The sequence below is a fragment of the Benincasa hispida genome, chromosome 5, assembly GCF_009727055.1.
Source record: "Benincasa hispida cultivar B227 chromosome 5, ASM972705v1, whole genome shotgun sequence".
Classification (NCBI taxonomy): Eukaryota; Viridiplantae; Streptophyta; class Magnoliopsida; order Cucurbitales; family Cucurbitaceae; genus Benincasa; species Benincasa hispida.
The window spans coordinates 2,687,378-2,706,222 of NC_052353.1; the positions used below are offsets into that span (position 1 = coordinate 2,687,378).

The 18,845-nt window shown below is 35.4% G+C and overlaps 1 protein-coding gene across 1 annotated transcript; it reads left to right on the forward strand.

Moving 5' to 3' along the window:
* The first annotated feature begins 14,277 nt into the window (after positions 1-14,277).
* On the forward strand, positions 14,278-18,110 carry LOC120078489 (26S proteasome regulatory subunit 4 homolog B-like). The gene is made up of 6 exons (XM_039032761.1): positions 14,278-14,839; positions 15,763-16,008; positions 16,307-16,476; positions 16,547-16,763; positions 16,896-17,036; positions 17,787-18,110. Exons 1-6 carry the CDS (start codon positions 14,360-14,362, stop codon positions 17,868-17,870), a joined length of 1,338 nt encoding a protein of 445 aa, XP_038888689.1. The 5' UTR covers positions 14,278-14,359; the 3' UTR covers positions 17,871-18,110.
* The last annotated feature ends 735 nt before the right edge of the window (positions 18,111-18,845 follow it).

The following is an 18,845-nucleotide window of genomic DNA, read 5'->3' on the forward strand; positions in this document are numbered from 1 at the left end:
AAGTTTTATGTTACGGTGAAAAGTTAAAAAAAGATAAAATTATGATCTGACTTCTACCATTTTTCTTGATATTTTTTTTAAAGTAAACTTGTTACTCGACATTTTTTAAATTAAAAATTGGAAGCTTCGAGTAACAAATAATTTGTAGTAATGACAATTCAAAAACAATTCTTAATTTTAAAATTATGAAGTGATTATATTTAAAATTAAGAATTTTTATGGATTTCTACTTAAAGTAAATCTATTATCTATATTAAGGTTAAGATATCTACATTTTAAATTTTTTGGTGATGGTCACACTCAAGGGAGAGCATTCAGATGAAAAAAGTTTGGAGAATTTTTAGTCGAGCTTCACGATGGAGCATTGATTTCATTCCTTTAGTATAGGTTTTGTGGTATTATTCAGTAAAAACTAGTTAAGGTCCTATTTGGTTTTCAAACATTAAGTTTATAAACTTCTACCTTATAAGTTCTTTTATTTGTTATTGTTGGGCTTGAAATGATTATAATGGGCTGATAAACACACTGCACTCTTGATCTTTTGGGCTTAATGAAACCCAGACCCTATTCTGAATACTAGATACCACCTTTGTCCAAAACACCAACACAAATCAGTGTGCTAAAAGCACAATCAGTGTGATGAGAAATCTTCACCCTACACCTCAATGACTATGATTAGAGATAAGTACTTATGTTGTTTGTAGAACTCAAATAACAATTCCTTTCTTTTCTTTGTTGCATCGAAAACGGAGAAAAAAGGAAGGAGAGAACTTGAGGGAGATGCTGCCGGAAATCGCCTTTAGATGAGGCTACTATCGTCTAGCCGATTGGAGGTAAAACAAGAAGTTGTCTAGACGATAAGGGAAGAGTCATCTAGACGATGAAGGCTTTACTGAAGATCGTCTAGACGTTGGGGTTCAAAGTCAACAATGGACTACATGATAGAGGTGCTGAGATAAACGATCGATGGCTAAATGGTAAACGATAGAACAAAGAAGATCGGAGAAAAAGATGAACACGATGATTTATGTGGTTCGGCCAAGGATAGCCTACATCCACGGAGAAGCTGATGGGAGTTTTTATTAGGCGAGTTACAAGATTGATACAAGATAAGTTTTAAACCTTTCTTGAACACTCTATATTTTTCTACTCTCTTACATTTACATGTAGTTACAAAATGTATATAAAGGTAGCTTGAATGTAACTGATTTGTAACACCCTTGAAGTTGTTTTCACCTTTCTATAATAACAACCTCCACCTTGAAATAAACTTCAAGTGTTTCTTCAGCTTCTCTGAACTGACTGTCTTCTTCTTTAACCTTTGTCTCTCAGCTCAAACCGTATAATATCAAGGTACTTTTGAAGTTTGAGCTGAGTGACTGTCTTTGTCAACATGTCGGAGGCATTCTCTGAGGTATGTACTTTCAGAACTTCAACTTGTTTTGTTTCTATCTGTTCTCAAATGAAATGATACTTAACATCAATATGTTTAGTTCTATTATGGTACTGAGGATGCTTAGATAAATGTATGGTGCTCTAATTGTCACAAAAAATTTTCACTGTATTCTGTTTGATCCGGAAATCACATAGGAGACCCTTTAGTCATGGACCTTCCTTTACTGCCTTTGAAAGGACAATAAACTCTGCCTCAGTAGTAGAAAGGGTTACTACTGATTGTAAAGTAGCCTTCCAACTTAGGACACACCTTTCATATAGGAAGATATACCTTGATAAGGATCTTCTTTTGTCTAGATCTCCAGCATAGTCTAAGTCAACATACCCAATCAGCTCTGGTTCACTATCTGAAAGCTGTTGGTACATTAGTTTAGCATTAGAATTACCCTTAATTTACCTCATTATCCACTTAGTTGCCTCTCAGTGCCTTTTACCCGGATTAGCCATATATCTACTCACCAGACTAGTAGCATAGGCAATGTCAGATCTTGTAGACTCCATTAGATACATTAAGCTTCCCACAATTTGGGAATAGGGGATTGTTGACATTACCTTCTGATGTTCAATGTCAAATTCTCTAGGTGAATTCTCTGCTGAGAGTTTGAAATGATTAGCTATAGGAATAGATACTAATTTGGCCTCTGTCATGTGATACTTCTTTAATAATTTCTGGCAATACTGTGACTGATCAATACTTAGAATACTTGATTTTCTATTTCTGATAATGTCAATGCCTAGTATTCTTGTTGCATTACCCATGTCTTTCATTTCGAATTCTAACTTGAGTAAATCTTTTACTTTATTTAACTTTTTCATAGTTGTTCCTGATAAAAGCATGTCATCCACATATAGTAACAAGTAGATAGGATGAATGTAAGTATCTGTGTTTATGTAAACACAGCTGTCATAGAAGCTTTTATAAAAGTTATTCTTCTGTACAAAATCACTAAATCTCCTGTTCCAGCATCTAGGGGACTGTTTAAGGCCATAGATAGACTTTTTAAGTAGGCATACATAGTCTTCTTTCCCTCTGACCTTATATCCTTTAGGTTGGCTCATATAGATAACTTCTTCTAGGAAACCATGTAGAAAAGCTGTTTTAACATCTAGTTGCTCCAATTCTAAGTTATTCTGAGCCACAATAGATAACAACAATCTGATAGAAGTCTGATTGACCATTGGAGAAAATATCTCATTGAAATCAACACCCGACCTCTGTGTAAAACCCTAGCAACCAACCTAGCTTTATATCTAGGTCCTTGATCATTAGGGAAATCTTCCTTCAATTTGTACACCCATTCGGATGCAATTGGCTTGCATCCTTTTGGCAAATGTGTCAACTCCCAAGTGTTGTTTCTTACTAGTGAATCAACTAGTGAATCAACCTCTTCATTCATTGCTTCTATCCACAACTTAGCTTTAGGACAACTCACTGCTTCTTCAAAGGTTGAAGGTTCTGAATCATTAGATAAATCAGAAGCATTTAAAGCTAAGTAGTCTCCATACCTTGAAGGTGGCATAATAGTTCTTCTCTGCCTATCTCTAGCTAGGTTGTACCCTCTCAAATCTGGTTCTTCTTGATCAGGATCAGTAATGGCATCTTCTACTTCTTCTTCAAGATGAGGTAGTTGATCAAAAGGTGATTTAGAGCTTGAAGGATCAGAACTAGGGATAAGAACTTGCTCCACCTCAATTTTATCATTCTTCATTTAGGGTGCTAAAACATTAGAATTAGATCTCTGCATATACATTTCATCCGCCCTAAAAACAAGATCTCTACTGGTGATACATCTTTTCTCAATAGGGTGACACATTCTAAACCCTGTAACATATTCTAAACCCCTTAACACCTTCTGTGAAGCCCAAAAACATACACTTCACAGATCTGGCAGCTAATTTCCCTTTACTCTGATGAACAAAGCCAATGCAACCAAACATCCTTAGGTTATTTAGGATAGGAGGTTGTTGGTTCACCTTTCTTCAGGGATTAGAAGGTTGAGAGATGCATGGGGGCATCTTTTTAGTGTATAGACAGTGTATGAGGCTACTTCTACCTAAAATTTCTCAAGAAGTATAATATCTGACAATAAGCTTCTTACTCTCTCCATTATTTTTCTGTTCAATCTCTCTGCCACCCCATTTTGCTGAGGTGTATACCTAACCGTCTTGTGTCTAGAAATGCCATGCTGTCTACAAAAAAAAATTAAACTTCTATGCACAGTACTCAAGCCCATTATCAGTTCTTAGACACTTAATTTGACAATTAGATAATTTTTCAACTATAATCTTTCATTCTTTGAACTTTTCAAAAACTAAATCCTTAGATTTAAGGAAATAGATCAAACTCTTCCTAGAATAGTCATCCACAAAGGCTAAGAAATACCTGGCTCTACTTATGGACTGGAAAGGTGAAGGACCCCATACGTCCGAATGCACATAGTCAAGGATGGCCTTGGTTGTGTGTTGAACCTTCACAAAACTCTACCTAGTAGCCTTCCCTATCACACAATGTTCACAAAAGGATAGGCTTTGATGAACTCTCTTAGGTAGAATTTCTTGATTGGCAAGAGCTTGTAGACCTTTGGCACTAATGTGTGAGAGTCTTTTGTGCCAAAGATATCCTTCAGTAGGCTGCTTCTGAGTCACAATCAAAGCTGATTGAATTTTCTAAACTCCTTGAACAACATACACACCATTAACTTCACCCCTCTAAAGATAGGCTTACTATTCTTCAAGACTTCAAAATAACCTTCCTTACCTCTGTATTCACAGCCAATAGAATCAAGTATGCCTAGTGAAATTAGATTTCTCTTCAACTTAGGCACATGTCTGACATTCCTCAATAGCTTGACTGTTCCATCTTCAAGTTTCAGTGAGACTGAGCCAATCCCAACCACTGGACATGAGTTATTATTACCCATGTAGACAGATCCTCCATCCAACTCTCTATATGTACTAAGCCAGTCTTTATGGGGTGTCATGTGGAAAGAACACCCTGAATCTAGAACCCAATCTAAGTTCTTATTAGCTTATTCTTCTGCCTTCCAATTAGAGATAGCTTAGAAATAAGAGTCCTCACAAACTGAGACTTCACCTGACTAATTAGGTTGGACTTTCTGCTGAGGTTGTGGTTGCTTGTTTTTCTGCTCGTTCATCCACTTCAAAGTTCTGCAATCCTTGATTAGATGTCCAAGTTTTTTGCAATATTTACATCTAACCTTGGATTTTTCTTTCCCCTCTTCAGTTGAGCTTTGTTTTCCTTTTTCCTTATTATTCTGTTTTGACTTACCCTTGACAAATAAGCCCTCTGCACTATGCCTGTCTTCCTTGTTACTTATGAGCTTCATTTCTCTGATTTTGAGAGCAGAAATGATAATATCAGTAGTTAGGGAATCTCTCCCATATTTTAGGGCAGTCTTCACATCTTTGTAGGAATCCGGTAATGAGTTGAGAAGCACAAAGGCTTCATTATCTACCCCAATCTCTTCTTCTTGAGTCTTGAATTTAGTAGTTATCCTCTTGAAATTATCTAGATTCTCTGTCAAGGATTTAGAAGCACTCGATGGTAAAGAACCTTTCCCTTAGGAAAAGTTTGTTGGGCAGATTTTTAGTCTCATATAGCTCATTCAACTTACTCCACATCTTAAAAGTTGTCTCTTGGTCGATCAATTGCCTTAGGACACTGTCAGACAAGTTTAAAACCAGTGTTTCATGAGTAATTAGCTCCATGTTTTCTTTTTCTTCTTCAGTTCCAGTGATTGGCAGCTTGGCTGGATCCTCTAGGGCCTTATGTGCCCTTTGTTGTCCCAAGATAGCCTTGATCTTGGCTTTCCACAAGCCAAAACCGCCTTTCCCATCGATTTTTTCAATGTTATACCTTGCTACTGCCATATTTGATTCAAATTCTAATTGAAAAGCTCCAAGATTTTGCTTCTTTAGAATCTTGACTAATCTTGAAGCTTTCTTGTAGGCTCTGATACCACTTGTTGGGCTTGAAATGATTATAATGGGCTGATAAACACACTGCACTATTGATCTTTTGGGCTTAATGAAACCCAGACCTTATTCTGAATACCGGATACCACCTTTGTTCAAAACATAAACACAAATCAGTGTGCTAAAAGCACAATCCGTGTGATGAGAAATCTCTATCCTACACTTTGACGACTGTGATTAGGATAAGCACTTCTGTTGTTTGTAGAACTCAAATGACTATTGCTTTCTTTTCTTTGTTGTAGAGAAAATAGAGAGAAAAGGAAGGAGAGAACCTGAAGAAGATGCTGCTGGAAATCGCCTGGACGATGAGGTTGCTATCGTCTAGCCGATTGGAGGTAAAGCAAGAAGTCGTCTAGATAATAAGGGAAGAGTCATCTAGACGATGAAGGCTTACTGAAGATCATCTAGACAATAGGGTTTGAAGTCGACAATGGACTATACGATAGAGGTGTTGAGGTAAATGATCGATGGCTAAACGCTACATGATCGATGGCTAAATGGTAAATGATAGAACAAAGAAAATTGGAGAAGAAGATGCACACGATGATTTACGTGATTCGACCAAGGATAGCGTACGTCCATGGAGAAGCTGATGGGAGTTGTAAAACTTTCTTGAACACTCTATATTTTTCTACTCTCCTACATTTACATGTAGTTACAAAATGTATATAAAGGTAGCTTGAATGTAACTAATTTGTAACAACCTTGAAGTTGTCTTCACATTTCTGAAATAACAATTATCTACTTTCCACTAATGTTCACTAGAAGAAATCATGCTTTTGCCGATGGAAAAAATCGTAAGGAAAAGTCAAAGAAGCATTGGAAAAGGCTTTCCCGACACCTTTTTGGCCATCAGCAAGGTCGTCAGAAAGACCTTATCCCGATGCAAAAAAGTTTCTTTGTTGGAAAAAATTGATCTCGTGACTTGGAATTGGGAGGAGATATGCAGACACCCAAAATGGCAGTGTTCGCTAGGGGTGTTCAAAAAAACCGAAGACCCAAAAAAACCGAGTAACCCAACCTAACCCAACTGGTTTGGGTTGGTTAAAAAAAATTGGTTTGGTTTGGATTTTTTTTTTTAATGAATCCGAATAGGTCGGTTCGGTTTCGGGTTCGTAGAAAAACCATTCGATTCGAACCGAACCAACCCAGGAAGAATAGGCTAAACGATCGCTTAGGTCTACTACACGAACACTGAGTAACAAAATGCTATACGATCATTTACCCAATGCTATACGATCGCCTACCCAATGTTATACGATCGCCTACCAAATGCTACACATGTTGGGGTTGATGCCCGAAAGTCTTGTGTCCTGTAGTTTGTAAACAGTATGTACGAACACTTGTGTTGTTAATATATGATATTTACTTCACAACTTGTTGTTTTGCTCGGTTATTCGTTTCCTTGCTTTACCACAAACCAATAAACATAAAATCCCTAGTTATCTGTATGTGACTCAAGCATGTATCTGGTGACATACAAGTGAATCATGTTTTGAGTGATAACCAAAATGGTGTGTAGTATATGGATATAGGAGGGAATTTATCTTTGTAACTCTATGGGCGCGGCCCACTTTGTGGAATGGACACAAGTGTTGTGACTTGTCACAGATGGTCTAATCCTGATCATTCGTGTTGGGGACATGCGAGCAAGGGCGTCCTATACAAAGAGTTTGTATAAGACCTGATCACGAAGTGTTAATGTCTCGTTATATAACACCGTTCATGATAGAGGGACTTCATATTTTAGGATGACCATAGGTAACATGACCTCAATCCTGAGTGAGTTGGGAACTCTTGCCATTAAAAGCGGTCCTTTGATTTGTATAGGTGCGAGTTGCAAGGTCGTCGATTCAAACCTACCATTTTGGGATTCGTCTGATTTGGAGCTGGGAACTCAGCTACACAAGATGGAATTCACTCCTTCCCCGAGGTAGGGGTAAGTAGATAGATGGCTCCCTTAAGGGCTGACTCTGGGGCTTGAATGATATGGTGTCACACACCTTCTCTTGGCCGAGAGGTGTTCACACATAGTTGGACTATGTTATATTGTTCATTAGAGGAATCAGTGGTACTTAAGAAGTGAGATGTAACTATAGAGGCAAAACGGTAAATTGGCTCAGCTGTACTTATGAGCATATGTGAAGGGTCATCGTACTCATGATTTGTTAAATCCAATGGACACATAATATATCTGTGGTAATAAGAGTTCAGTTGTTGGCTTTTAGTGAATCACTGACAGTTAACGGATGGTGGATCTCGTGGCTAAAGAGTTTAATCAGCTATTCACGTACTATTGGAGCTTCGAGCCACAGGTCTATTAGGTCACCTAGGTAGCTTAGATAAAGTTGAGAACCAATGTTTGGGTTAATTTGAAATGTTCAAATTGACAAGAGGAAGTTCAACTATATATGATATAATTGGACTGGTTAATTATATATGATATAATTGACTAAATATATGAGATACATTATTTTGGAGGAAATTAAATATAAATATGATTATATCAAGTAGATGAGAAAATACTATTAGTAGATATGTGATATCAAACTATAGGATATAAATATAATATGATTATATTTATTAATTAAATTAATTGATTAATTATATGTTAATTAACTAATTTATCCACGTTCAGATGTGGGAAGTGGGTTACGTTGGTTATGGTAACCGGCGGGTTAAAAATGAAAATCATTTTCATTTTTCATAATTGTGCATTCATTTTTTCGTTCGTGCCTAAAAGAATTCGTGAATACAATCGCGAGAGCCTATACGATAGAAGCTCATCCGTCTAAACGATCGTCTGCCTCACGTTTTCTCTAAACGATCGTATACGTTTTTCCTAAACGATCGTTTAGCCTTTCATACACGATCGTGTAGCTCTTCTATATGATAAGCACTTCCGCTATACGTTAGCATAGCCTCATCTCCCACTTACTTATCGTCTACACGACGCGTTGTCCTTCGTCCTCTACCAAACTCACCAAAGCCTACTCTTTGGGTTTTCACGTCGAGAATACCTGAGTTTCACTAGTGGTGGTGTCGTCAACGCTGCAGTGTTCGTGTATGTTTTGATCGTGCTGTTGCAGTCGACATATACCCAGGTGCTGGTAGATCTGTTGGAGGGTTCCCGCTGCTTAGGGTTCAAACGTTCGAAGAAAGTCTTCATCTGGTATGAACCCTTTCTTTGTTAATTATTGTGTTTTAAGCATGCCGATAATTAGGTTTATATGCATAAATGTTAGTGTTGAATGTATATCTTTTGTGTTTCGATCACTGTGAAATCGGAGCGATCTGAACCCGCTCATGGAACTCTCGGTATGAGATCCTTCAACACGATCGCTGAGCTCGGCTACACGATCGCTTACCTCTATTACACGATCACTGAGTAACAAAATGTTATACGATCACCTACCCAATGCTATACGATTGCCTACCAAATTCTACACGATCGCTGAGCTTGGCTACACGATCGCTTAGCTCTGCTACACAAAAAAATGTCAAGTAAGAGATTCTTGTTCACGTGTCAAGTAAGACCTTATATTCGTGTCAAGTAAAGGTTCGCATGAAAATATCCAAAATATTCCGTCAATCTCCGCTTTTTAACCCTTTTACTTGACTTTTTTTGTCCAAAATCATATTACTTGACGTTTAAAAACGTCAAGTAATTTAAAACTACAAGTGTCAAGTAATGTAGATTTTGTGGTAGTGGTTTTTTATTGGTGATTCCAAGATTTTTTTTTTTTTTTTTAAAGGAACCGAACCAACCAAACACATTTTTTTGGGGTTGGTTTGGTTCCGGTTCATAATTGAACAAAGGTTAGTTTGGGTTAGAAAAATACACAAACCGAAGCACAGGGTTGGGCCTAAAATATCCCTAAACCCAACCCAACCCAACCCACGAACACCCCTGACGTCCGCAAAAGCCACATTTTTCAATGCTAAAAATTAGTTTATTGGCATCAAGATAAATACCCTATGTCGATGCCACTTCTTTGGCGTCTATAAAGGTTGGATATGTGAGGAAAAAAGTCTTTTCGAATGCCAAATTCGAAAGATTAGCATTAGAAGAGGGTACCTTTCTCGACGCCAATTTGATTTAGCATTGAGAGAGGTTACCTTTCAAAAACCAAGCAAAATTTTAAAAATTAAAATATATATATATAGTTTTCATAAACTTGTTTTTGTTTAAAAATTCATTAAGAATTCAAGTGGTTTTTCAACAAATGTGAAAACCATTATATGAAATATAGAAGAGAATTAAACTTATAAGTTTCAAAAATAGAAAATTAAAAACGATTACAATTTATTTTGTTTTTACGTGCAAGATTCAATCGTCCGATTTTCATGTTTAGTGAAGGATTAAAATAATCAATGTCGATGTCGATATTGACATTTTAATTTCATGAATATATTTATATAAATAGAGAAATTTATAAGAATTTAAAATTTATAATTAAGTTATTTTTACTTTAAAAAAAATTGCCAACAATATAATTTATGGTCTATTAATAATTGGAACGACTTTTTAAGTGTTAACTAAAATAGATTGAGTTATTTGGAACGATAATATGTGCTTAATATTAAAATTAATAAATTCACTATTTGAGGAGTAATTAATTAGAGATTAGTGTTTATGTTCGGAATAAATTTTGGGAAAAAAATATTTTAAGAGCAAAATCAACTTTAATTCTATAAGCACTTTGAAAAAAGTAATAATTTAAAAATAACTTTAAAGTGAATAATAAAATGAAATCTTTGAATTTTGTAGTAAAAAAATAATATATATGTAATTATATTGCAATCATTATAATTGGTTGTTTAGAAAGACAAAATCATATTAAATAAATTACAAGTTATGTGTATCTTTAGATAAACAGTTTCATCCAAACCATATATAGAGGATGTTCTTCAATTACAAGTTTAATTTATCTTTAGAAACAGTTTCATCCATCCATATATTTAAGTTGCCAGATCGTGTTGATCAATATATGATCAAATTTACCAACATAATTCGTAATATTTCCTTAATATGCTAATTGGTGAATCAAAAATATAAACACAAAATCATTGTCAATTGATATTTTAGGTGGTTACGGGTAAATTTGGATCTAACGAAATAAGCCAAAAATCAGGAAAAGATAGAATAAGATTTAATGCTAACTTGTTTGGGATTAGGAAAAACTCATGTAGGATTAAGATAAATCTTAGATCCAATTCCATATAAATATGTCATTTTAGTTCCATTTGAGGTAACTTAAACTTCTAGCTTTTTTTCTATTCTACTGTTCTCCATCTCTAACTTCGGCATCGAAGTTTTTTTTCTCTGTTTTGCAGGTCTTACCTAATCCTAGATTACAAATTTATCACTATTGTCACGTGAAAAACATACACATTTTTTTCTGGTTCAAATTTAGCATCAACATAGAATTTAAAAAATTCATTGTTTTTTACAACTCCCTCAAAACAACCTCTAAGTTTCACATATATATATGTGTATGTGATAGTTCTTTTTATTCAAAAAGAAGATTTCTTTGGAAAATTAAATGCTAAAGTGGGTGAGAAAAATGAAGATGAAAGGCCAAAATGCTTTAAGTATGGTTTTGTGGGTTGTTTTTGCTTTAAGTTTGATGAAGCCATGTAATTGTTGGAGGGTAATTATTTTGAATTACCAATCAACTTCACTTCTTCAAGCTCATTGTAAATATCGTGATGATGATTTAGGAGTGCATATTCTCAAAATTGGAGACAATTACAATTGGAAATTCAAAGAGAATTTTTGGCAATCCACTCGTTTTTGGTGCACTTTTGTTAGCCAAAATGGTCATGTGACCTTTGATGTGTTTTGGCCTGAGGGTCGCAGCTCTTGGCTTGTAGACAGATGTGTCTTTGGTGATTGCACTTGGATTGCTAAAGATGATGGATTTTATATCAAGAATAATTCTCTAAAGACGTATGAGTTCGTCCATAAATGGATCACATGATTTCTTGTTAAATTTAGAGACCTATCAAACCCAATAATCTCATCAAATGTTTGCATGTCTTTTCTTTGGAATCTCAACACATGTTGCACACATGAATAATATGAATAAAGTTGGAGTGAATGCCTATTATAAATGATAATATACTCTTAAAAAAATTTATGATATATATCTATTGTATTTCAATTCTCATTTTGAATAAATTTTGTGGAAAGTATATGTTATTTTAAATCATCTTGAGTATAGTTAAACTAGTTCAAACAACATGTTAAGAAATCGGTAACAATCAATGATTGTTAGAAACGTAAAGCAAAAGAAAAACGACATATAGATTTTACACAGTTCACTAGCAGTGTGTTAACTACGTTCACGGGCAAAGGGAGAATAGTTTATTATTAAAGAGGATAATTAATAATATAGAGTCATATGCGCCTCTAGGGTTAGAGAATTTAACCGTGCATTTCTCTAAACTCTATGGCCAAAAACGTAAATATGACAAATGGAATGAGACCCAGTACTTGATCGTTCGAAGATCTAGATATCAGATTAAGGCATTCCAACATACCATTATAATATCAATTAAAAGGTGAATGGTCTGAAACTCCACCTCATGTATTGTATATATATTAGGTTCAGTTCAAATTTTATTAATTTTTTGAAGCACAATAATGACAAAGGTGTGGGATCGAACCTCCAACCTCAAGAAAGAGAATTCATATCAATTACTGTTAAGCGAAGCTCACTTTAACAAGTGAGTTTCATTAGACATAACTAGGTCTCTTCAAAAAGCAAAATTAAAGCTTTTAGGTCATAGTCTATGCAACTAACTTGACAACCTCGTGAAAAAGAAAAATACTTATATCTTTTGTGTGTAACTTGACTCTAAAAATTAAATGTCCATTCAATCGTTGAAGAATGATGAAAGATTGCAAGAATAGCACAAAATTGTCATCACTACTAAAAAAAGTCACATTTCTTAACGTTTGCAATTTTAACTACTTGACATTTTTATGAAAAACATCAAATAATAGGTTCTTTTATAGAAAAATGTCAAGAAAATGATTAAAAAAAAGGGGAGAATTATGTTCCTTATATTCTTTTTGGAAATATTCATATGGATGGGGTTGTCCATATTCTTCTAGCTTAGAAAATCCTTCATAGAGTTGTAAGTTTTATATTGACAATGTTGAAGAAGCTGATCTTTTGTCAAAGATATTGAAGGAAATTTTGGTTTATAAGATTGAAAATGTGTTTGGTTGTTTATTTGGTTTGATGGATATTTGTCATATATTATATAATATATCATATATAATTGTTGGATCAAAATACAAGAACAATTTATAGGTAAACATCCATACTAAAATTAAGAAAAAAAAATCACAAACATACTTGACAAGTTAAATGTGTCAAGATATAGATATATGCGACAAGTGGAAACTATCAAAAAATTTTGCACTTAACACTTTTTTCTTGTCAAGAACACCTATATTTTTTACATTTTTGTAGTACCAAGTAAAGTATATCTTGACATTTTTAACATATCAAGTAAAAATAATCTTGATGTTTTTTCCTTATCAAGAACGTCAATATTCATAACATTTCAAACATGTCAAGTGTTATTGTTCATGACATTTTTTCCTTGTCGAGAACATCGACATTCTTGACCTTAGATGTCTTGACGTTTTAAACTTGACAATAAAAAAGCGTCAAGGAACATTGTTTTTCTAGTAGCGCATGATTGTTAAAAACAATTATCGAATAATTAGATGAAGCTAATTATGCTCTCATGTGAAAATTCAAAGTTGGTTTGAAAAGATTTTGAGATCAAACAATGATCTTATTGTTATGATTGAAAACAAAATCTTACATTAACTAGGAAAGAAAATATATCGATTTATAAAATATAAGTGAAAAGCAATTGCCTCCACTAGTATATTACTCAAGTTAACATTTATAATTTAAGGATGTTATAGACAAAAGGGTAAAATCGATTTAATAAAAAAGAAGAAGAAGCTACCGGGTCAAGAAAACAATAATAAATGGACAAACAATCGGGCCAAAAGGACGAAACAAGCTTAAAGAAAGGACTATAGCCCGGTCGACCTCAATCAAGGCCGAGGTGGAACTCAACATGTCGTGCATCCTATGCATGATGAGGGTTGACTTGGCCCAAAGCCAATTCGACTCATTCACCGGAGGCCACCTAGTTAGGCCTTATTCGCAAAATGTTGCCTAAAAGAAAAGATAATATCTAGAGATTTAGGGGAAAATTCTAAAGAGAGAAGGATTTGACAACCCAACTCTATAAACAAGGAGGAAAAAAAAAAGATAAGTGAACTCTCTATAAATAACTCTATTATGTTGAATCTTCAAACTTTAAAGCATCAAAATGTGCGTAGCCTACATCACATTATTGTGTAGTTTTTGCTAATTTACAGGTGATCTTCCTCCCCGAAATACAAATTTATAGTTACTGCTACCAAGAGATCATGTCAATTTACCTATTCAAATTTTTGCATCAACAAGGAAATTTTAGTCATTTAGTAAATTCGATTTGATCTTAAAATATTACATGTGTTTTCATTTTTTTAATAACAAAAATATTTTCCCATTTTTCAAAACACACCATTATATTTTGTCATTAAACCCTTTAAGTGGAAACCCAGGCTGAGTGATCTTTTTCTCGTTCTCTAGACCTCACAAGCCCAATTTAAGGTGAACAGTCAAAGTGTTGGCCCAAGCCAGTACAAAAGACAAGGCCCAGACAAGTACAGTTCTAAGCCCAATTAAAGAGAGAAATTTAGGTAAAGGCCCAAGCCTAAATCAAAACACAGCGATTCTTTTCTTGTTCGATGGGTCACCGGCGGACTGAATATTAGCTTCAATCGGGAGCCATTTCTCGGAATCTGTCTTTAGGATTGGAAAAAATGGGTCAGGGAACTCCAGGAGGTCTGAACCGGCAAGCCCCCGGCGACCGGAAATCCGACGCCGATAAAAAGAAAGACAAGAAGTATGAACCGGCGGCGCCGCCGACTCGAGTTGGCCGCAAGCAGCGGAAGCAGAAAGGTCCGGAGGCGGCTGCTCGACTCCCGACGGTTACGCCTCTCACGAAGTGCAGGCTGAGGCTTCTGAAGCTCGAACGTGTGAAGGATTACCTGTTAATGGAGGAGGAATTTGTCACTAATCAGGAGCGCCTTAAGCCGCAGGAGGAGAAGGCGGAGGAGGATCGCTCTAAGGTCGATGATCTGAGAGGATCTCCCATGAGTGTTGGGAATTTGGAGGAGTTGATTGATGAGAATCATGCCATCGTTTCCTCTTCTGTTGGACCGGAGTATTACGTTGGTATTATGTCTTTTGTCGATAAAGATCAGCTTGAGCCTGGGTGTGCAATTTTGATGCATAATAAGGTATAGTGCTTTTAGTTTCTATTTGAATATTTTGTTGAATTTTCTCTTGTTAACTTCTTCTTGGCGTTTGATTTTGTGTTGAAGTTGAGTCTATTCCCTTTTGGTGTGTTGGGTTGTATGATTCTGCTAGTTAAAAGCTTGGGTAGTTTGCTTTGGAATTTTAGGGACTTGCTTCTAGTTTGGGTGGGTACATGATGAGGTAGGCATTTGAATTTTTTAGATTTGTTTTTCGAGTAGAAGAACGTGGGAATGGCTTCAAATGTGGATGGTATCCCAAGTCTAGCAATCCGGGCTCAGTTCATATAATGTTCCATTACATGTTACTGCGATTTATATATTACCACTTACCCAACTGTCGTGGAAGCTAAAATGCTGGTTTTTCTTTGGGGTGCTTCTCTTTTGTCAAAAATATGTAGATTGAGACTGGCAATTAGAACTTTTTAGTACTAAAGTTGTCCAGAGAACTTATATTCAAGTCACCTATCTACTTTTATGTATAATTTTGATATTGTTGAGCTCTTGTATGAACTATAATGCTTATCTTTAAACTTTGAACAGCATGTGTTGGGAGTGATTTTGAAATGGTGAGAATCACTTTTGTCATTTGTAAAATCACTCCCAACATGCCTGATGGTTTGTATACACTTGGAACTCTAATTTCAGTTTTGATTGTATGAAATCATTTAAAAGTGTTAAAATAAAAACATGAAACTGATTTTGAATGATTGATCGCATGTTTCAAAGTGCTTTTGAGCATGAAAAAATTGCAGACATGCCAGAAGTGTTGTAGTTGGATATATGTGATGGAAAATGCACAGCTAGTAGAGTTGATGCTTTTTTGGGCAAAGTCTTTTTAGTTTGTTTTTTCAGAGTATCATCAAGACACTGGTTGATCATTTTGCTTACTATCGTTTGTTTTATAGGTACTTTCCGTTGTTGGACTTCTTCAAGATGAGGTTGATCCAATGGTGTCTGTGATGAAAGTTGAGAAGGCCCCTTTAGAGTCATATGCTGATATTGGTGGATTGGATGCTCAAATACAAGAGATTAAAGAAGCTGTTGAGTTGCCATTGACTCATCCTGAGTTATATGAGGACATAGGTATTAGGCCTCCTAAAGGTGTGATACTGTATGGGGAGCCGGGAACAGGCAAGACTTTGCTTGCAAAGGTGATTGTTTAATCTTGTTTCCCCCTTCAAAACTTTGCTGTCCACTCATTCTGTAGATTTATAACTTACCCTGTTTGAAGTTGAAGTCTCGTTATTTAAATTTTAAATCACTTGGATAGCTTTTTTAGGTTCTCTCTTCAACTTTAAGATAACTTTTTAAGTTAGAAGCTATCTAAAAAGATAGTATTATAGGTAAAATGTTTCAGTCAGTGATGATAAATTTGAGGCTTGTTTCTATTAAAAAAAGTATAGGTAAAATGTTTCTTTCACTTTGTAAACTGTATTTTCTCTCGTTTAGGCAGTGGCAAACTCAACTTCAGCCACGTTCTTGCGTGTGGTTGGGAGTGAACTCATTCAGAAATACTTGGGAGATGGTCCGAAGTTAGTGAGGGAACTCTTCAGGGTTGCTGATGATCTCTCACCTTCCATTGTTTTTATTGATGAGATTGATGCTGTCGGCACAAAGAGGTCAGTTGTTTTACATTCTTATTCGAACTGAAGAAGACTGTCGTATCTAATTCATACTCTCTACATGCAGGTATGATGCTCACTCTGGAGGTGAACGTGAGATCCAAAGGACAATGTTGGAATTACTGAACCAATTGGATGGTTTTGATTCAAGAGGAGATGTTAAAGTGATACTTGCTACAAATCGAATCGAAAGTCTTGATCCAGCTTTGCTTCGACCAGGCCGAATAGATAGGAAGATTGAGTTTCCATTGCCTGACATAAAAACCAGGAGGCGCATTTTTCAGGTCTAGTTTTCAATTGAAAGCCTTGTTAATTTGGAAGCTGTGCATTAACTTATACCATTTTATAGTTCGGTTTGATTAGATATTTAAAGGTGTTTCATCTTTGTCTAACAACTTGACGACTCTGATTTGCAGATTCACACGTCAAGGATGACATTGGCAGATGATGTCAACTTAGAGGAATTTGTAATGACCAAAGATGAATTCTCTGGTGCTGATATAAAGGCCATATGTACTGAAGCTGGGCTGCTTGCTTTGAGAGAACGACGTATGAAGGTAAGAGTGCCCCTAGTTCCTAAATGAATTTTGATGCGAGAAAACTTTTCCACCGATTAACATAGCTTTTGAAGGGTCTGTTGAAGTAGGCTTAAAAATACTTTGAGATCTTTAAGCACCGGTGATTAAGCTCCAAGTTTTTGGACTACCAAACATCTTGAAGTATTGAAATCTAGGGGTTCTCTGTTTGTCACAGCCCTCATGTCTACTTCATTTTCTAGGGTTTGTTCTTTGTTGTTGTATTTCATTGTTCATTCGTCTTTGCTGTGTTTTCATGGAGAATTTCTTTGCGCGGCCTTTAAGATTGCCTTCCTCTCAGTGTGAAATGGAAGTGTCTCAAGTCATAGTTGTGCTACAGCAAATACTCTTTTTGGAGAATTCCATTAGGGTTTTCCTTGTGAAATCTCTCCATTTCCCACTTGAACTTGTTTTTGAGGCATTTGTTCTCCCATCTGGATCTCCTACTACCAGTTATCTGGGACCCTAACGTCTTGGCTTTTCTGCTGTTTCGTTAGATGAGTGTCATGTATTTGGAGTTTCAGATCCATATGGATGTTGTCTTAGTCTTGCTCTAAGGTGGGGATTACATTTCATATTCGTTTTGCGATGAAGTATCGAAATTTATAATACGGATAGAGTGGGGAATTGAACAGTTCATCCCAAGTCCATTTTGTGTATTGTTACGCTTGGAGTTGATTGAATGACCGTGAAATGTAGCTTAGGTTCTTTTTATGTTGTATTTTGCTTCAGGTCACACATGCCGACTTCAAGAAGGCAAAGGAGAAGGTTATGTATAAGAAGAAAGAAGGCGTGCCAGAAGGCTTATATATGTGATGAAGATTATCGATAGTGTGCTTGAAACTACTCAAAGAAATGTCATCTCACATTTTGGAGTTGGAAATACTCTCTGTTCTCAGATTTTAATCTATATATATGTGTTTTCCATTCTGAAGCTAATTTGTTAGCAGCCTTTGTTGGATATGTATTTCCTTTGTTCACCAAACTCTTCTATTCATTGTTTAGAACTTGATAGCATCAATTTTGAAGATAATCAGAAATTTCTCCTCCAATGAATTCTATTCTTCTTTCTCTATCACGAATCTCAAAACAAGTGAAATAAGACCTATCGAATAATTACAGAAAAAGATTTAGACACGGATGTCTGTCTAAAAGAGAAATAGATAATTCAAAAGGGGTCAAACATTGTTGAAAGAACTCTTTGATAATTTTTTGTCCTAACATAGTTAAATTATGTTTAGAAAATGGTTAGATCTCCAATATCCTAGTTTCCTCATCTTATTCACCAAATTGTCTAATCCTCGATTTTCTATTTGGTTGCCAAAAAAAGTATAGTTCAAATGATATAATGTTTGTAGTATCAATTTAGAAGTCAGAGATTCGATTCTTCCATCTAACGTATTGTCAAAAAGAACTTTGTATTTGATTGGTTGATAGATACTAATTCTGATCATGAAAAATTATACATTTCTTTCTCAACTGAAATTAGTCTGATTCATCGTGATAATAACGATGTTGATTTTGTGATCTAAAACCTTCAATTTTCAGTTTGTTAATTTAATCACAAGTCTTTTTGTCAAAACACGACTTGCTACATAGTACATGGAGTCATACGAATCGTTAAACACACAAGTGTTGGATTGATCCTCAAAAGGATTCATTGCAAGCATCTGCTGAGCTGATCATTATGCCAAGGGGACAGAAATGTCCCATTGATTATACTTATACATGTCTTGGGAAATTGTTTCCCTCCACCTCCATCTATTACCATTTGGAGCTAGGAGCCAAATG